At 43.5% G+C, this 14,998-nt stretch overlaps 1 protein-coding gene across 1 annotated transcript in view; it reads left to right on the top strand.

Annotated features, from left to right (window-relative positions):
• The first annotated feature begins 5,620 nt into the window (after nt 1-5,620).
• The window catches only part of LOC137258877 (mucin-2-like), a 59,196-nt gene continuing 49,818 nt past the window's right edge, over nt 5,621-14,998 (top strand). Inside the window, exons 1-9 of the mRNA XM_067796572.1 lie at nt 5,621-5,870; nt 8,482-8,596; nt 9,435-9,745; nt 10,056-10,170; nt 10,907-11,094; nt 11,617-11,731; nt 12,566-12,885; nt 13,926-14,040; nt 14,173-14,429. Of these exons, the coding sequence (XP_067652673.1) occupies nt 9,610-9,745; nt 10,056-10,170; nt 10,907-11,094; nt 11,617-11,731; nt 12,566-12,885; nt 13,926-14,040; nt 14,173-14,429 (1,246 nt within the window). The 5' untranslated portion in view covers nt 5,621-5,870; nt 8,482-8,596; nt 9,435-9,609. The remainder of the gene's footprint in view (nt 5,871-8,481; nt 8,597-9,434; nt 9,746-10,055; nt 10,171-10,906; nt 11,095-11,616; nt 11,732-12,565; nt 12,886-13,925; nt 14,041-14,172; nt 14,430-14,998) is intronic.

Here is a 14,998-nt window from a genome sequence, read left to right as displayed (position 1 = left end):
CCGTATCCTTTGTAAACGTAATTGTTCGGTGATGTCTGTCTGTATGTATGTATGTATGTATGTATGTATGTACGTGCGTGCGTGCGTGCGTGCGTGCGTGCATCCATGAATGCATGTTATGCCACCCGTAAAGATCCCTGTGAGCCCATGTACCTATTGTTTGTCCACCTCAGATGCCCCGAGTACAAGGACCTTGGTCCAGCATGCAAGGAAGTCCCTGACCCCCTGGACCCTACGTGCTGTAGGATGCCACAGTGTGCCCCCTCTGTCGTCGGGACCCCTACCGCCGGCACTGGACTTGTACCCGCCCTTCCAACTGTCCCCGCGGGGTCAGTGACAGGGAGCGGCACCCAGACATCGGGCGGTACAGCCATAGGTATGACGCTTATTCTGTTTATCTTTTAGTTCAACATCAACCAATTTATAAACCTACTTTTAAAATCCAATTTTAATACATAACTGATTTCATACGCCAGGTAGAATACGTGCATGATAAATGAAACGACGTCATTGTTACGGTCAGTGTAACTTTTATGGACATAAGAAACATGACCTTATAATTAATTACTTATGATGTCATGAAGACATCATGAATGACGTAATACCGGCCTCATTTCAGACGATGCACAGATAAATGGAACAGGGGGCCATGACGTTCTAAATAATCACTGGTGACGTAATACTGACGTCACTGACGTAGATATGGCTGTTTCTTTTATGATTTTATGAGTTTTTTATCAGAGACAGTCAATACTTTACATCACTGAAGCAGACAGACGCTGTCTAAGTAAACTTCGTCTCAGTGTATTTCATTACACTCCACCAATGAGTCTAACCAAACTTAGTAGAAGATCGCGTCAGGTAACCTTTGAGCGACCAATGACCATCCAATCAAATACGAGACGGTTAAATAGATTTAACCAATCAGGGATCGGAGGGACTTTCAAAATATTCAGGTCACTGACACCTGTGGATCCACAAACAAAAGTCCGCATATAACACAATTATTTGACCTGCAGTATATACGCTTTGGGGTTTCTGTTGACATGGTTACCATTAGCTAATATTTCCGCAAGATAACATCCTTGAATACTGCAAAAAACACCATTTTCAGCGACTGTTTACTCACCGTTGTCATGGTTGTACGTACGCCGAGTGCATCACCCGGAAGCGAGCGTAAGCTAAATAACATTCGGAATCATTCGGGTACGAACCTTTTCGAGATGAAAAGTTCAAAAGGTGTGTGCGAATGTCCACGAATAATTTGGCAAGCTGTATTCTGATTGGTCAATCTCAAAGGTTACCTGACGTGACCTCCCATAAGGATTTGTTAGACTCAGTAGTGGAGTGTAACGAAAAGAAAATATTTTATTTACGTCTCCCTTTTGTCCATATGAATGGTATTTACAAACATTCAAAAGAGTAATATGTACAGAACCATTGGAAAAATAATTATAACTGACAAAATCATTTTCAAAACCTAAGAAATATCAGAACATTATTAAGCATAAAAAGTGTTTCCTTCTGCTGAGAATTAAACCCCTGATTTTGGCTAAACATAATTTGTCGATATCAGGTTTATCTGGATATAAATTAACACATATAATGGTGCCTCATCCACCTCGTCTGTGCAGGTTACTGCGCGTACAAGGGTACGCAGTACAAGAAGGGGGAACGGTGGGTGGACGGCTGTGACTATAGCTGCGTATGTGAGAATGAAGACACCGGCTACTACCGCTGTACCGAGAGGTGAGTATACTGTCAACCAGAAGCGGCTCTCTACGATAGAGCAACTTCAGTATCAGTCGTCATCGCCAATTTCTTCCTTTAAATTCTGAGAAATCGACTGTCAAAATACATTACAAATTTTACTGCTACGCCAGTAAGTGAAATTTAAAGTAGATTTCAGGGAATATTTGTTGTTTGTTGCTTGACGCCGCACTCAGCAATATCCCAACTGTACATTCGCGGTTTTTATGTAATCGTATCTAAACCAGACGATCCAATGATTGGTTACGATACAAAGGTTTACAGAGATAACGTAATTCAAACTTTTAGTTTTGTTACAGTTACAAATTTGTTAGACTTTCCAATCAGAACCAGCAAAATGTAGCACAGACAAGTCTAAAATATTTCATATTTTGTATTTGGCAGCAAACAAAAGCAAGATACAAAGATTAACAACAAAGGTTTCGAAATACGGAACCTTCGCGAACAGGCCTGTGTTTACCAGGTCAAAGCACACCAAAGGGAGGCAACTCTAAAGCTCTACCTCAAAGTCCTGCCGCTAAAAAACTAATAACACTGAACATTTATGATACCAAATGTAACCCATAATAATTATCACTTAGTCAATAATAGAATTTACAGAAAATGCACTCTCGTAACAGTTTCAACACAAACTGGGTACCTATCCACAAGCGCTATAGCATTCGTAAGTGTGTGATAAACTATAAGTTTAAGGCAATAACATTATAAGTGCGTGAGTTTAGCTTTTAGCTATATTCACGGCAGGGAACACCAGGAATTGTCTTCACACATTGTACCTATGTGGGGAATCGAACCGAGGCCTTCGGTGTGACGGGCGAACGCTTTAACAACTATCCTTCCCCACCACCCTCGTAACGTCACGAACGCTTTGTAGATCGGGAATCTGGTCCAGCAGTTAATTGTCTGGTTTGTAAGCGTCACATGGCAACTGCTGTGCGTCGCCAGGCAACAAACACACAACTTTCGTCTCGAACACCTGGTGTCATTCCCTGATTGTCCATTCCTTACAATTTCCACTTCTGTTTTTGCCTTTTGCAACAAAGGGGCGATGGGATAGCCTAATGGTTAAAGCGTCCGCTCGTCACGCCGAAGACCCGGGTTTGATTACCCAGTTCCGTACAACGTATGAAGCCCATTTACTGTGTCGTGATATTGCTGGAATATTCTTATAAGCGGTGAAAAACCATCCTCACTCAGTGACACTCACCCACTCACTTTTGTGCCCAAAGGAATTTGGTTTACGTGCAATCGAGACTGCTTGCTGTCTGGCATTGACATGTTACATCTACCCTGAGCAGATGTACTCGGTACGCTAACCTCCCCACGGCTTGCCACCTCATCACCGACTTCGCCAACCCCTGCTGTCAAGTGCCACGATGCAACTTCGGCAGCACTGGCAATGGTCTGACCGGGTACCAGACCCCTCCGGCCGGTGTCAGCCCGTCCCCTGGGAGTCTGGCCACGCCCTCTCCAGGTTTGTACAGGAACCTTCAAGGTCCAGTGACACATGAGTCGCAGCTGAGGGGACGTCTAAAAATTTGTATTGGTTACCATTGATTCCGCAAAAATAGCCAACCAACTGATACTAATGCTGGTTAAGATAAAACAGTTTAATCACGTATTTTTCAATTCAAAGATCGTATTCACTCACATAAACATTCTTAGAGTCCCACTTTTAAATAAAACAGAAGCTACAGTTTTCTTTAGTGGTATACTGAAAATATCTTATTATATGGATTCATCGTTAAATGTTTATCTTAACTGGTGTAATATCATGAGTGGATGTGTCTTGAATATATAATTGGTGAAACTTCGTTTGGCTCTGAAAACATGGAAAATTCATTAAAACTCCAGTTAAACATTAAGAAAATCCACCTTATGCTTAAAGATTTGACGGAACCGCAGTACACAATATCAGGATAAACAAATAAATTTTCACAGTTTATTTTTTGTTTGTATAGAGAAAGGCAACTTGAAATGAAATTATTTGGCACCATATGGTAAATGCACCTGTTCACTGAAACATTGTATTTATACACTCTTTTAACAAGTTCTTTTCTAGGAAGTTTAAACATATCTTAAGTATCAATTTAAACATATTCTTGTTGCTTTTATATCCGTATCGAAAATGGTTAATTAAAATAATAATTTATACTCGCACAAAACAATATATGAATTGTGCTGGTTAAGAATCGAAATTACACTGAACCTTGCATAAAATTTGCAGACATGACGAGCAGGGCATATTTTACTAACACAACGAGTAATCTCCCTTTATTCAGGTACATGTGACTACAAGAGCGTCCAGTATGTCCAGGGTCAAGTCTGGACGGATGGTTGTGATTTCAGATGTCGCTGTGACAACGCTGCCAAGGGTATCTACACCTGTTCTGATAGGTAAGCGTTTGAAAAGAGTTCTGATTGACAACATGTGGAAATATGCCTATAGACACTTCACTGCACTCCACTACACTTTTAAGGAATGGAGAGTTACGAGGATATTCCAATACTAAAATTACATTCAAAGTTATAAGCCAAATGTAAAGTAAAGAGTACGGACTATGAAGGTCTTGCAAATGGATCGTCTGGTCCAGACTATTTATAGACCGCCGCCTTAAAGATGGAATATGAGCTGAGTGCGGTTTTAAACAATAATCAGTCAGTCCACTCTCCGGTCAGATTCAGGGCCAACTAGGCCGCAGACATGTGAAACCAAAACGAATATGTTACCAAACCAAAAAATATAAATAATGTTGGAAATCTTGAACTCTCCAGATGTCCTAAATACGACAACCTCCCTGGATCCTGCACACTAGTGACCGACCCCAAGGACTCGTGCTGTTTAACCCCTGTCTGCACAGTTCAGCCGGGTACACCAGCCCCAGTCGGTACCCCTACCCCGGGGCCAGGCGTGTCACCCCTACCAGGACAGACACCTGGTCCCATTCCTGGGGTCAACCCAACACCTTACCCAATCCCGACCGCTGTCCCAGGCAAAATAGTGGGTCAAATCAACGTCCCTCCACCAACCCCCGGGCCTGGAGGACTCATCCCCACACCAGTGACCATCAGTAAGTGAAATGATAGTTTCTTTGTATTAAATTTTTGGATTTTTAGAAATTGGTGTGATAAAGAGGAACAAGTTATATAGATCCATAACTTCTGTATAGCAATCAGTCTGACTTCCGTTAGAGATTAATTATAATACACAATTATTATAACAATTATGCAAGCGTCGACATTTTAAATTTCTCGTACATTTTCGTAAATATACTGAATTTGTCCTGAAATTAAGCTTCGTCCCGTCTTCGATTTTTATATGAACGAACATCTTGTAAACATCGCGCAGTTTAGAATGATCTCCCCTGTTGCTAGGACACTGCGAGTACAAGGGTAACCAGTACAACCAAGGTCAGACATGGAAGGACGGCTGTGACTACAACTGTCAATGTGTAGATGCTCTGTCTGGGAAATACGAATGTACAGAACTGTAAGTAGTCTTAAAACAAAGGGAGAAAGAGTCGCCCCTAATTTCCATACCGAAACAATGAAAACGGTTTTCTCATCTCAGTTTTGCCCTTCACCGTGATCTGGTAAGTAAGGGCAGTACTCTACTCTTACTCGTATGCACAAGGTCAGCTGTATCTTATTTCATGAATGGTTTGGTTGCTTTATTTAACCGATTCGATCTGAATCATACAAAAGTGTAAATGATCTAAAAAAATCTCTTTTTAATAAAAAATAAATTACATCAGTGTAAAGCATTTTTTCAGTTTTTAAGTTTTGTTTATTAATATTTTCACTTGTTCAGATCAGGTTTGAGATGAGAAACTGGTCACTGGTGATGACTGATTTCAGGTGTCCGCAGTTTGTTAACCTCCCTCCCTACTGCACCCTCGTTAAGGATCCCGCCAACCCCTGCTGTGAGGTACCCGAGTGTAGCCAGGGACCCGTTACCCCGCAGCCTACCCCTCCTGGACAGACACCCCTCCCAGGACATTCCCCACTCCCAGGGACGACCTTGGCCCCTCTACCAGGCCTCAGCCCATCACCTGGAGTCACACCAAACCTCGGACCAGGCGTCACTCCCACGCCTAGAGGTAGGATAAGATTAGGAACGCACCAAAATATTGGTTTGCAATTTCTCTTTTTCACTTTTTCCGATTCTACACTGAACATTATTGGTAGAATAAGGAGAAAATATCTCACAAAGCTCTGAACTTAAAGGAAATCCTTGCCTTTATGGCTGATAATAACTTAGTAATAATGATAATAATATTCTCTTACTCTGTTTATTATTTGCAGTAATCATTGTTGTCGCTTGTTTACTGTATCTTGTCCCAGGACAGTTGTTATTTTTTACTCTGCGAATTTCTAAATTGACACTATTGAACATACATTTTACTAAAAATATTCAAAGAATTAGATCTGTCTGTTCGAATCCCATATTTATCCTTGCAATTGGTTTGCCCGAGCCAGACCTCAAAATCCTGGTCAAGTTGTTATAATCCATGTATTTTCATTGTCGAACCTGCATGGTGTGAGCGAAATAAGGTTGAAGTAGGATCTGTCAATGTATATTACACATGGGCATTGCCCAAGCACCTTCGCATTTTTATCACAATATAGGTTGTTCACTCGTCACGAGGGAAACATCACTTGATGTACCCTCGATGTTTGGCTCAGGGAACATACACAAACATCGAGGGTACCTCAGTCAATGGACCCCGAGGGACCAGTAAACAACTTACTTATGTTACCGAACACCTCAGTGCTAATTTTGAATTGTTTGAAGCGGGGTACAAATATTTTTGTAGCCATCACTAGATTTTGCAAACAAGAAAAACAGATTTAAAGTTTTCTCCCTTCCATTGATTTGCATTTGCAAAACATCGGTAATGTCCGCCACTTATTCTGATAGTCAGCACTCGACACTCAATTTTCAAATAATGGCTGTTTGTATGAACCACCAGCGACCATATCGCTGTCTGGAGTACCTACCCCTCGTATTGATAACATTTGTCAGTCTCCCCCTCATACTGGCAATAGAGTCATCGGAATCCTCTGACATCCCTCAAGGAGAGTCTCCGCCAATCTCTACACTTCTGGTAAAGGAGGATCTCCAGCTCGAACTCGGCTTCCGAGATATTCCCAAGATGGGGGTTTTGTCAGGACTCCTTTCGGGGCAGGTGCTATTTCAATGGCGTTGTTCTGCAAATAAGGGATGACTGCTCGAGAACATTGAGGTCGATTAGGAACCACATGCAAGGGGCCAAGGTTACCAAGGAAGACATTAACCAGAACGTTATTAGGAGACCTGTGAAGTAAAGGATCTTCTAAGATGTGGGTGACCAAAGGAGATATTAACCAGAATGTTATTGGTAGACCTGTGAAGTAAAGGATCTTCGGAGACGTGGATGACCAAGGAAGACATTAACCAGAAGGTTAGTAGGAGACCTGTGAAGTAAAGGATCTTTGGAGACGTGGATGACCAAGGAAGACATTAACCAGAAGGTTAGGAGACCTGTGAAGTAAAGGATCTTCTAAGATGTGGATGACCAAAGGAGATATTAACCAGAATGTTATTGGTAGACCTGTGAAGTAAAGGATCTTCGGAGACGTGGATGACCAAGGAAGACATTAACCAGAAGGTTAGTAGGAGACCTGTGAAGTAAAGGATCTTCGGAGACGTGGATGACCAAGGAAGACATTAACCAGAAGGTTAGTAGGAGACCTGTGAAGTAAAGGATCTTCTAAGATGTGGATGACCAAAGGAGATATTAACCAGAATGTTATTGGTAGACCTGTGAAGTAAAGGATCTTCGGAGACGTGGATGACCAAGGAAGACAAATACCCTAGGGCATGATGACCAAGTCCTAATCAGGATGACAAGATGCAGTCCCATGATCCGAACGGAATAAGTTTGAGTGCAGCTCTCCATCAATACGTAGGCTGTTTATTGAGGGAGAATTCGAAAGCCCTTCCTCAGAGATAGATACCCAGAGGCAGGAACTTCTGGTGTATGCTCCGAGAAACCCGTAACTTGAGGACATGGCTGAATGTCGCTATCATCTACACATTACCGACTCCTATTGTTGCGAATGGAGACGTCGTAACAAGGGGAGTGATCCTTTGCAGCTTGAACCCTTATGCACAGAACCTGGGAGACTTAAGGACTTAGTTATATACAGAAACTATTGGCGATCGCAGTCGTGCCACAGCGTCATTAACTTCCTTATGCATGACATACCTGCGTCAGTCATGCTAGTAATGCATGAAGCATGCATTGCCATCTTGTGGGTTTTTTTCTGAAACACCATGTCAGAAAGGTTATTTCAGTACTACCGTCTTTTAAACCAGTGCGACCCATTTCCTTTGAGATACTGCGTGACACATGTGATTTACATCTGCGCTCGAGTATGATACGGTCTGATCGCCTGTTTGGACCAACATGTAAAAGATTACGTTGGATTCGGTTGTTGCCTAATCAATGCTATGTGTATATTTTATCGAATAGAGAGTTAAGCAACACCCGATTTTGTCATAACACAGGTGAGTGAGTATTGCAACACTCAACCTTAAAGCTGTACGTGTTGTTCTGGACAGTAAACATGAAACGAAACTGTTCTGTAACAAAACTGTTCAAACAAGGCGTTAACAACACGGTATGTCATTGTAAGACTTAGTAATTTTCCTGTCACCTATTTCAGACGTGTGTGTGTACAAGGGCAAATCGTACACACAGGGACAATCTTGGTTCGACGGCTGTGACTACAAGTGCGAGTGTGAGAACGGAGCAACCGGCGTCTACAGATGCAACAACAGGTAGCAGATATATACTGATCTTCGAGACAAAACCTTTAAAAACGCCAGACTGGCAATTGGGGTTGTATTCTAGCCAGGGAGACGAGAATGCATGTGACTCTAAAGTTGTTCGAATGATTATTTTCATTTATATTACCCAATGAATCTGAGTGTTCATCGCCTAGCGCCTCACGCAGCCTGGGTTTTACGATCCCAAGGAAGCATGGGCTGATGATGGACGACTTGCTGACGACTTATATATGCACATTATTGTTATCATCATTGTATTGTTATTGTTATTGTCGTCTTCGACTCGTGAAGATCCAGTTTAGAAATGGTCTTCAGCAACCCATGCCTGTCGTAAGGGGCAACTAACGGGATCGGGTGGTCAGGCTCGCTGACATGGTTGACACATATCATCGTCACAGTGACCCCAGCTGCGTAGATTGATGCGCATGATGTTGATCACTTGATTGTATTGTCCAGACTTTGATTGTGCTCCGCTCCATTCCATTCTAACTATTGACGATATGGGTTAGAACTGATCTTCAGTAACCCAAGCTTGTGGTAAAAGGTAACTAACGGGATCGGGTGGCCGGGTTCGATGACTTTGTTGACACATGCCATCGTATCTTAAATGGCTAGATCGATACGCATGCGTTTGATCACTAGATTGTCTGATCGATCTTTTACAGACCGTCACCATACAGCTAGAATATTGCGGAGTTGTTAAACAACAAGATAGCCAAAAAGCTTCGCCATCGTCGTCGGCTTCGGCGTCGTCTATGTTGCTGTTGTTGGTGGTGCGATATATATTCTGTTAATTTTGCCCACCCTAACTCAATGCGCTCATCCGCAGGTGCCCGTCCTACAACAACCTCCCACCCCAGTGCACCTTGACCGCTGACCCACAGGACCCCTTCTGCTGTAAACTGCCCAAGTGCCACTTCGATGCAACGCAAACCAACGCCACTGGCTACGGCCTCATTCCAACTCTGCCGCCTGGTTCCGTGTCTGGGGGAAAAGCCACCCCAATGCCAACCCCAGGCCCTCACCTGTACGGCAGCCCCACCCCAGGCCCTGTAATCACCCCATACCCAGGCTATACTGGAAGCCCGGGGCCTTACTCTACACCAGACCCAGACGTTACTCAAGCACCAGACTTAAAAAGTGAGTTTTCAAAATTATAAAGGAGTATATAAGATTCTGCGCCGTTTTGTTTAAAATATTCCTGATATATCAGGGGGAACTGAATCTTGATTTTGGGGTGAATCGATAACGTTTTAACTAGTAGACTATGCCCCCTCCGCCCTCACAGTACAACACATGCCGGAAACGGATAGACCAACGTCCTGGGAACCAGACAAGTGAACGAACTAGATGAGCAGACGTCGGCCTTATGGGACTGTCAGGTAGCGGGAGATGACCGATAAGTCAGTTGGTGTGTCCACGTTTGTAGCCCTGTTGTTTCTCCCCCCAGATGTGTGTGTATACAAGGGAAAGACATACACTCAAGGACAGAGATGGCAAGATGGCTGTGAGTTTGACTGCGTGTGCCTCAACAGCGCGACAGGAGCTTACAAATGCACAGAAAAGTAAGATCTTATTTTGCCTCAGTGCAATAATGCGTATCCATATATGTTAGTAAAGACTCAATCCAATGTTTTCAGGCATAGTTTTTCTTCTTAACATTGGGTGTGTTTAAACTGAGAAGCGTGAAGATCCGGGTTAGAATTGATCTTCGGTAACCCATGCTTGTCGTTAGAGGCGACTAACTTGATCACGTGGTCAGACTCGCAGACTTGGTTGACGCATGTCATCGGATCCCAATGGCTTATATCGATGCTCATGCTGTTGATCAGTGTGGATTGTCAGGTCCAGACTCCATCATTTACGTTCTGCAGCCATATAGCTGGAATATTGCTGAGAGCGGCCTTACATAACAAACAAAGAAATCACGAAACCTTAAACTGAGACCAACAACAGGGCATACAAAGCACACACATGTTGATACTCCCTATTCTTCCAACTGCTGATTTCGCAAATCGGAATATCTGTTCGAAAAATTAACAGTTTGACCTCCATATATACAATCCAAAAGGATTGTCCGGAATGTTAGGGTTCCACACCAACGATAGCTTAACTATTGAGGTTTCACTGTATACGCGTTTGAGTGGACATTCACTGCAGCAGTGTAGTCTAGTTTGGTCTAGAACAGGACTAATACGGGCTTATACTTGCAGTCGTTCAAACATGCAGGCACGTCGCTATGTAGTTTAAATATCATCACCTCATCAACTTATCTCACCTGCATTCAATGTGTCCCCCCAGATGTCAGCGTTACCCCAGCCTCCCTCCTCAGTGCCAGATGGTCCAGGACTACCTCAACCCCTGCTGCCAGAAGCCGTACTGCGACTTCAGACCAACCGCCACGCTCTTCCCTCCCACATATCTGCCGGGACATTCACCCACCCCTCTTTCTGGCGGCACCCCAACCCCTCAGGCTCCCACACCCAGCGGTGAGTATTACGACCCTGAGACCTTTGATGCCTTGTCCATTCCAAAGACATGGTCGCTTATTTCATTCACTGTCGAAATTAATTAAGGGGGAAAAACGTCAAACAAGACTAATCGCTCCCGATTATCTCCCGAAACACAATATAAGCGTTAAAATCAAAATAGTGGTGAAATATATGAACGGATCACTGAAAATGAACATTTGATTAAAATATGATTCAAAATATTCGCCAAGGGGTGACCGTATCCTGCTCAAGAAAATACGAGTTATTCAAAAATTAAAGTTTTTTCATAACAATATACAGTTTTCTAAGTAAACTGCCAATCGAAAAAAAAGACTTTGTTATACGACCTCCTATCATGGTTTAAAAATACCATATGCATATTTGAATTGCTGAATTAGATAACATAAATCTCTTGCTGTCGTTTGCACAGAACTCTGTTGGTTTTACTTTGCTAATGACCACACAATGGCGCTCACGTTTTACTGATTCCAAAATTACAACTGTGACTGTTTATTCTAGCTGTGTGTATATACAACGGCGTGCCCTTCCAACAAGGCGACTCGTGGAATGACGGTTGTGACCTCAAGTGTAGCTGCGAGGACGCCAAATCTGGCTACTACAGGTGTAACCACAGGTGGGTGACATCATAGGAAATACCTTTAATTACATGTGTCTAGCTACTATATCTGTAATCACAGGTAGGTGACGTCACAGGAAATACATATAAATACATGTATTGCTACTTTATGTGTAATGTGAAGTAGGTGACATCACTGAAAGCGCCTTAGAACGCCAATATGGGCCAGTAAATGTGAAATCACAGGTAGGTGACGTCATGGGAAACACATTTAATCACATGTGTCTAGTTACGAAGGGTGTAATCAGAGGTAGGTGATGACATAGAAAGCCTGGCAACTACAGGTGTAGCTGCTAGCCAAGTCTAGAAACTACGGGTGTACTGTTAGGTAGGAATGCGTGGAACTATTGGATTCCTACTAGAAATAGGGTAATCACAGGTATGTGCCGTCACACCTTTGTGTCATTACACTTGTAGTAACCGGACACATGGTGTTTCCCTTAACACCACTCACCCTTACCTGTTTGTTTACCGCTCAGTGGAGTGAATCATGCATAGTCTGGGCATGTTTCGATATTTGTCGGCGAGTCATTTAGCTGGAAGAGTTTTAAGTGCATGTGAAATAAGAAACAAAAAAGACAATATGTCAAGGTAAATAGTTTTCCCGTTTATAGGACTCCCGTTTCCTATGGTGACTTACTTAGTGAGATTGGTTTTACGCCGCTTTTATCAGTATTCCTGCAATATCACTGCGGGTACACCAGAAATGGACTTTACACATTGTACCCATGTGCAGAATCGAACCTGGGTCTTCGTCGTGACGAGCGAACGCTTTAACCACTAGGCTACCCCACCACTAATATTCCTATCATGTTCATTGTTCTTCACCAGGTGTCTGAAGTATGACAACATCCCTGCCACGTGCATCCTGCAGACTGACCCCCGGGACAGCTGCTGCAAGGTGCCCTTCTGTGCCCCTGTCGTGCAGTCCACCCCAGCGCCACAACCGAACACTCCCAGCCCTCTACCTGGAGTCTCAACACCTTCACCTATTCCAGGAGTGTCGCCATCACTCGGCCCTGGCATGTCTCCCAACCCCAACCCTGGACTTAACCCCACCCCCAATCCATACCCTGTACCCACAGCTATCCCAGGGATACTCACTGGCAACGGCGTGAACCCAAATTTGAACCCCACAGACAACGCAACAAGTAAGTATTCTGTGTGTGTGTGTGTGCGTGTGAGTGAGCGAGTGAGTTGGATTTTGCACCCCTTTTAGCAATATTCCAGCAATATCAGCAGGGAACACCAGAAATAGGGTTCACACTTTGAATCCGGGTCTTCAGCATGACTAGCGACCGCTTTAACCACTAGGCCACCGACCAGATGTAAAGCAAGTCATAGAACGATAACCTTACGTGGCATAAATGCGACACATATATAGGGAATTCTGCATACACAAGCACTGACGACTACAACTAGAATGATGACAATTTTATGGATGTACAATGTCTTTATTTCTGTGAAAGACGACGTTACGACATATTCGACGTGTTTGTTAAAAACATCATTAATACTATGAATATGAAAGTCTCAGTTGGAACGGTCACTCTTTTGTTAAAAGGCTCTTCGATCAACAACTTCGGCTTTGTACAAGAAAGCGACCTTAAGTTACTGCAGGTATACAGGTCGTAGGATCGTCATAGTGCTAGCATCGCTTTGTGAAGCCGGGGCCCTGATGTGTATTTTTTCAGATGTAATTAGTGATGTGTAATATTCTGAGATATAAATGACATTTATTAAACACATAATGATTAATAATCAGAAATCACAAAGATGTTTGAGCTTTGAATACCTAACATCACTGTTTAAATAACTTACCCTTGGCTAGATTCTAGTGCCTCCTCAGAACCATAAAGTCAAGAAGTCATCAGCTGAATATGTACGTGACATTGAGAGCCTGACGCGATGAAGTCATGTGGCTTTTGTCACGTGGGCAATTCTTACATCCTAGAATCAGATCGAATATGGAAATATGGGAATGGAACTTTCGACCACAGGATCATGATACACCAAAGGGACGCAACTCGAAATTACGCCATCAAATTCGGCAAGCAGGGATTTTGATACACTGTGGTAGGGAATGGTCCGTGTATGATGATGATGGTGATGATGATGGTGATGATGATGATGATGATGATGATGATGATGATGATGATGATGATGATGATGATGATGCATTTGTTGCCAGTGGGATGCTTCTACAAGGGCCTGCTTCACAAGCAGGGGGATAAATGGGTCGATGGTTGTGAGTTCAACTGCGAGTGTGTGGACGCCAAGAAGAGCCGCTACCAGTGTCTGGAGAGGTAGGTAAATGCAAGAAGAAAGATAGTGTCAGTTGGGACATATGGGACTGTATGTGGAAGTAGGTGTCCTGCTTACATCACCTTTCAACTTCCCTGCCACATATTGTAAACGCCTACTGTTTGTTGTACCAGGTGCCCTGCCTACAACAACGTGCCAGCCTACTGCATGCTGGTGCCCGACCCCAATGACGCATGCTGCAAGGTGCCGTCTTGTCTCCCTCCGCTCAGTCTGAAGCCTACGACACCCGCACCCCTCCCAGGCGTGTCACCCAACACGGGTACCCCTAAACCTGTCGTCACCCTGGCTCCAGGCCAGACGTACCCCCCTGGGGTGTCTCCCCCAGTGGCTGGTACCCCGGTTCCAGGAACTCCCGTGCCTGTACCTAGAGGTACTATTCTTGGACTATATAGACTCGTTTTGTCTGTTTGTTAGTTTGTTTGTTAGTGTTTTCAAGCATGTGTTGGTTTTCTTAACGCCACATTCAACAATATTCCAGCTATATGGCGGCGATTTGTAGATAATGGAGTCTGGACCAGACAATATAGTAATCAACATCATGAGATCGATCTACGCAAATGGAACATAGTGACATGTGTCGACGAACTGACCACCTGATCCCGTTAGTTACCTCTTAGGGGTGAGGTTAGTTTTACGCCGCACTCAGCAATATTCCAGCTATATGGCAGCAGCAGCCCTTGAATCGAGTCTGGACAAGACAATCTAGTGATCAACAGCATGCGCAAATGGGAACAGATGACACGTGTCAATTAAGGCAGCGCACCTGACCATCCCATCCCCTTAGTCGCCTCTGACGACAAGCATGGGTTTGTGAAGACCAGTTCTAACCCGGATCTTTAACCGATCCCCAATTTTGAAACACTCGAGCCAGGGATGTATGGAACAAGGAATGGATGTTTTAAAATCATAATTATTGTAAACAAAATTCGATATTACATA

The sequence above is a fragment of the Haliotis asinina genome, chromosome 12 (genome assembly GCF_037392515.1).
Source record: "Haliotis asinina isolate JCU_RB_2024 chromosome 12, JCU_Hal_asi_v2, whole genome shotgun sequence".
Lineage (NCBI taxonomy): Eukaryota > Metazoa > Mollusca > Gastropoda > Lepetellida > Haliotidae > Haliotis > Haliotis asinina.
Note: the sequence above shows the minus strand (reverse complement) of the source record. Positions and strands in the feature narration are given on the sequence as shown.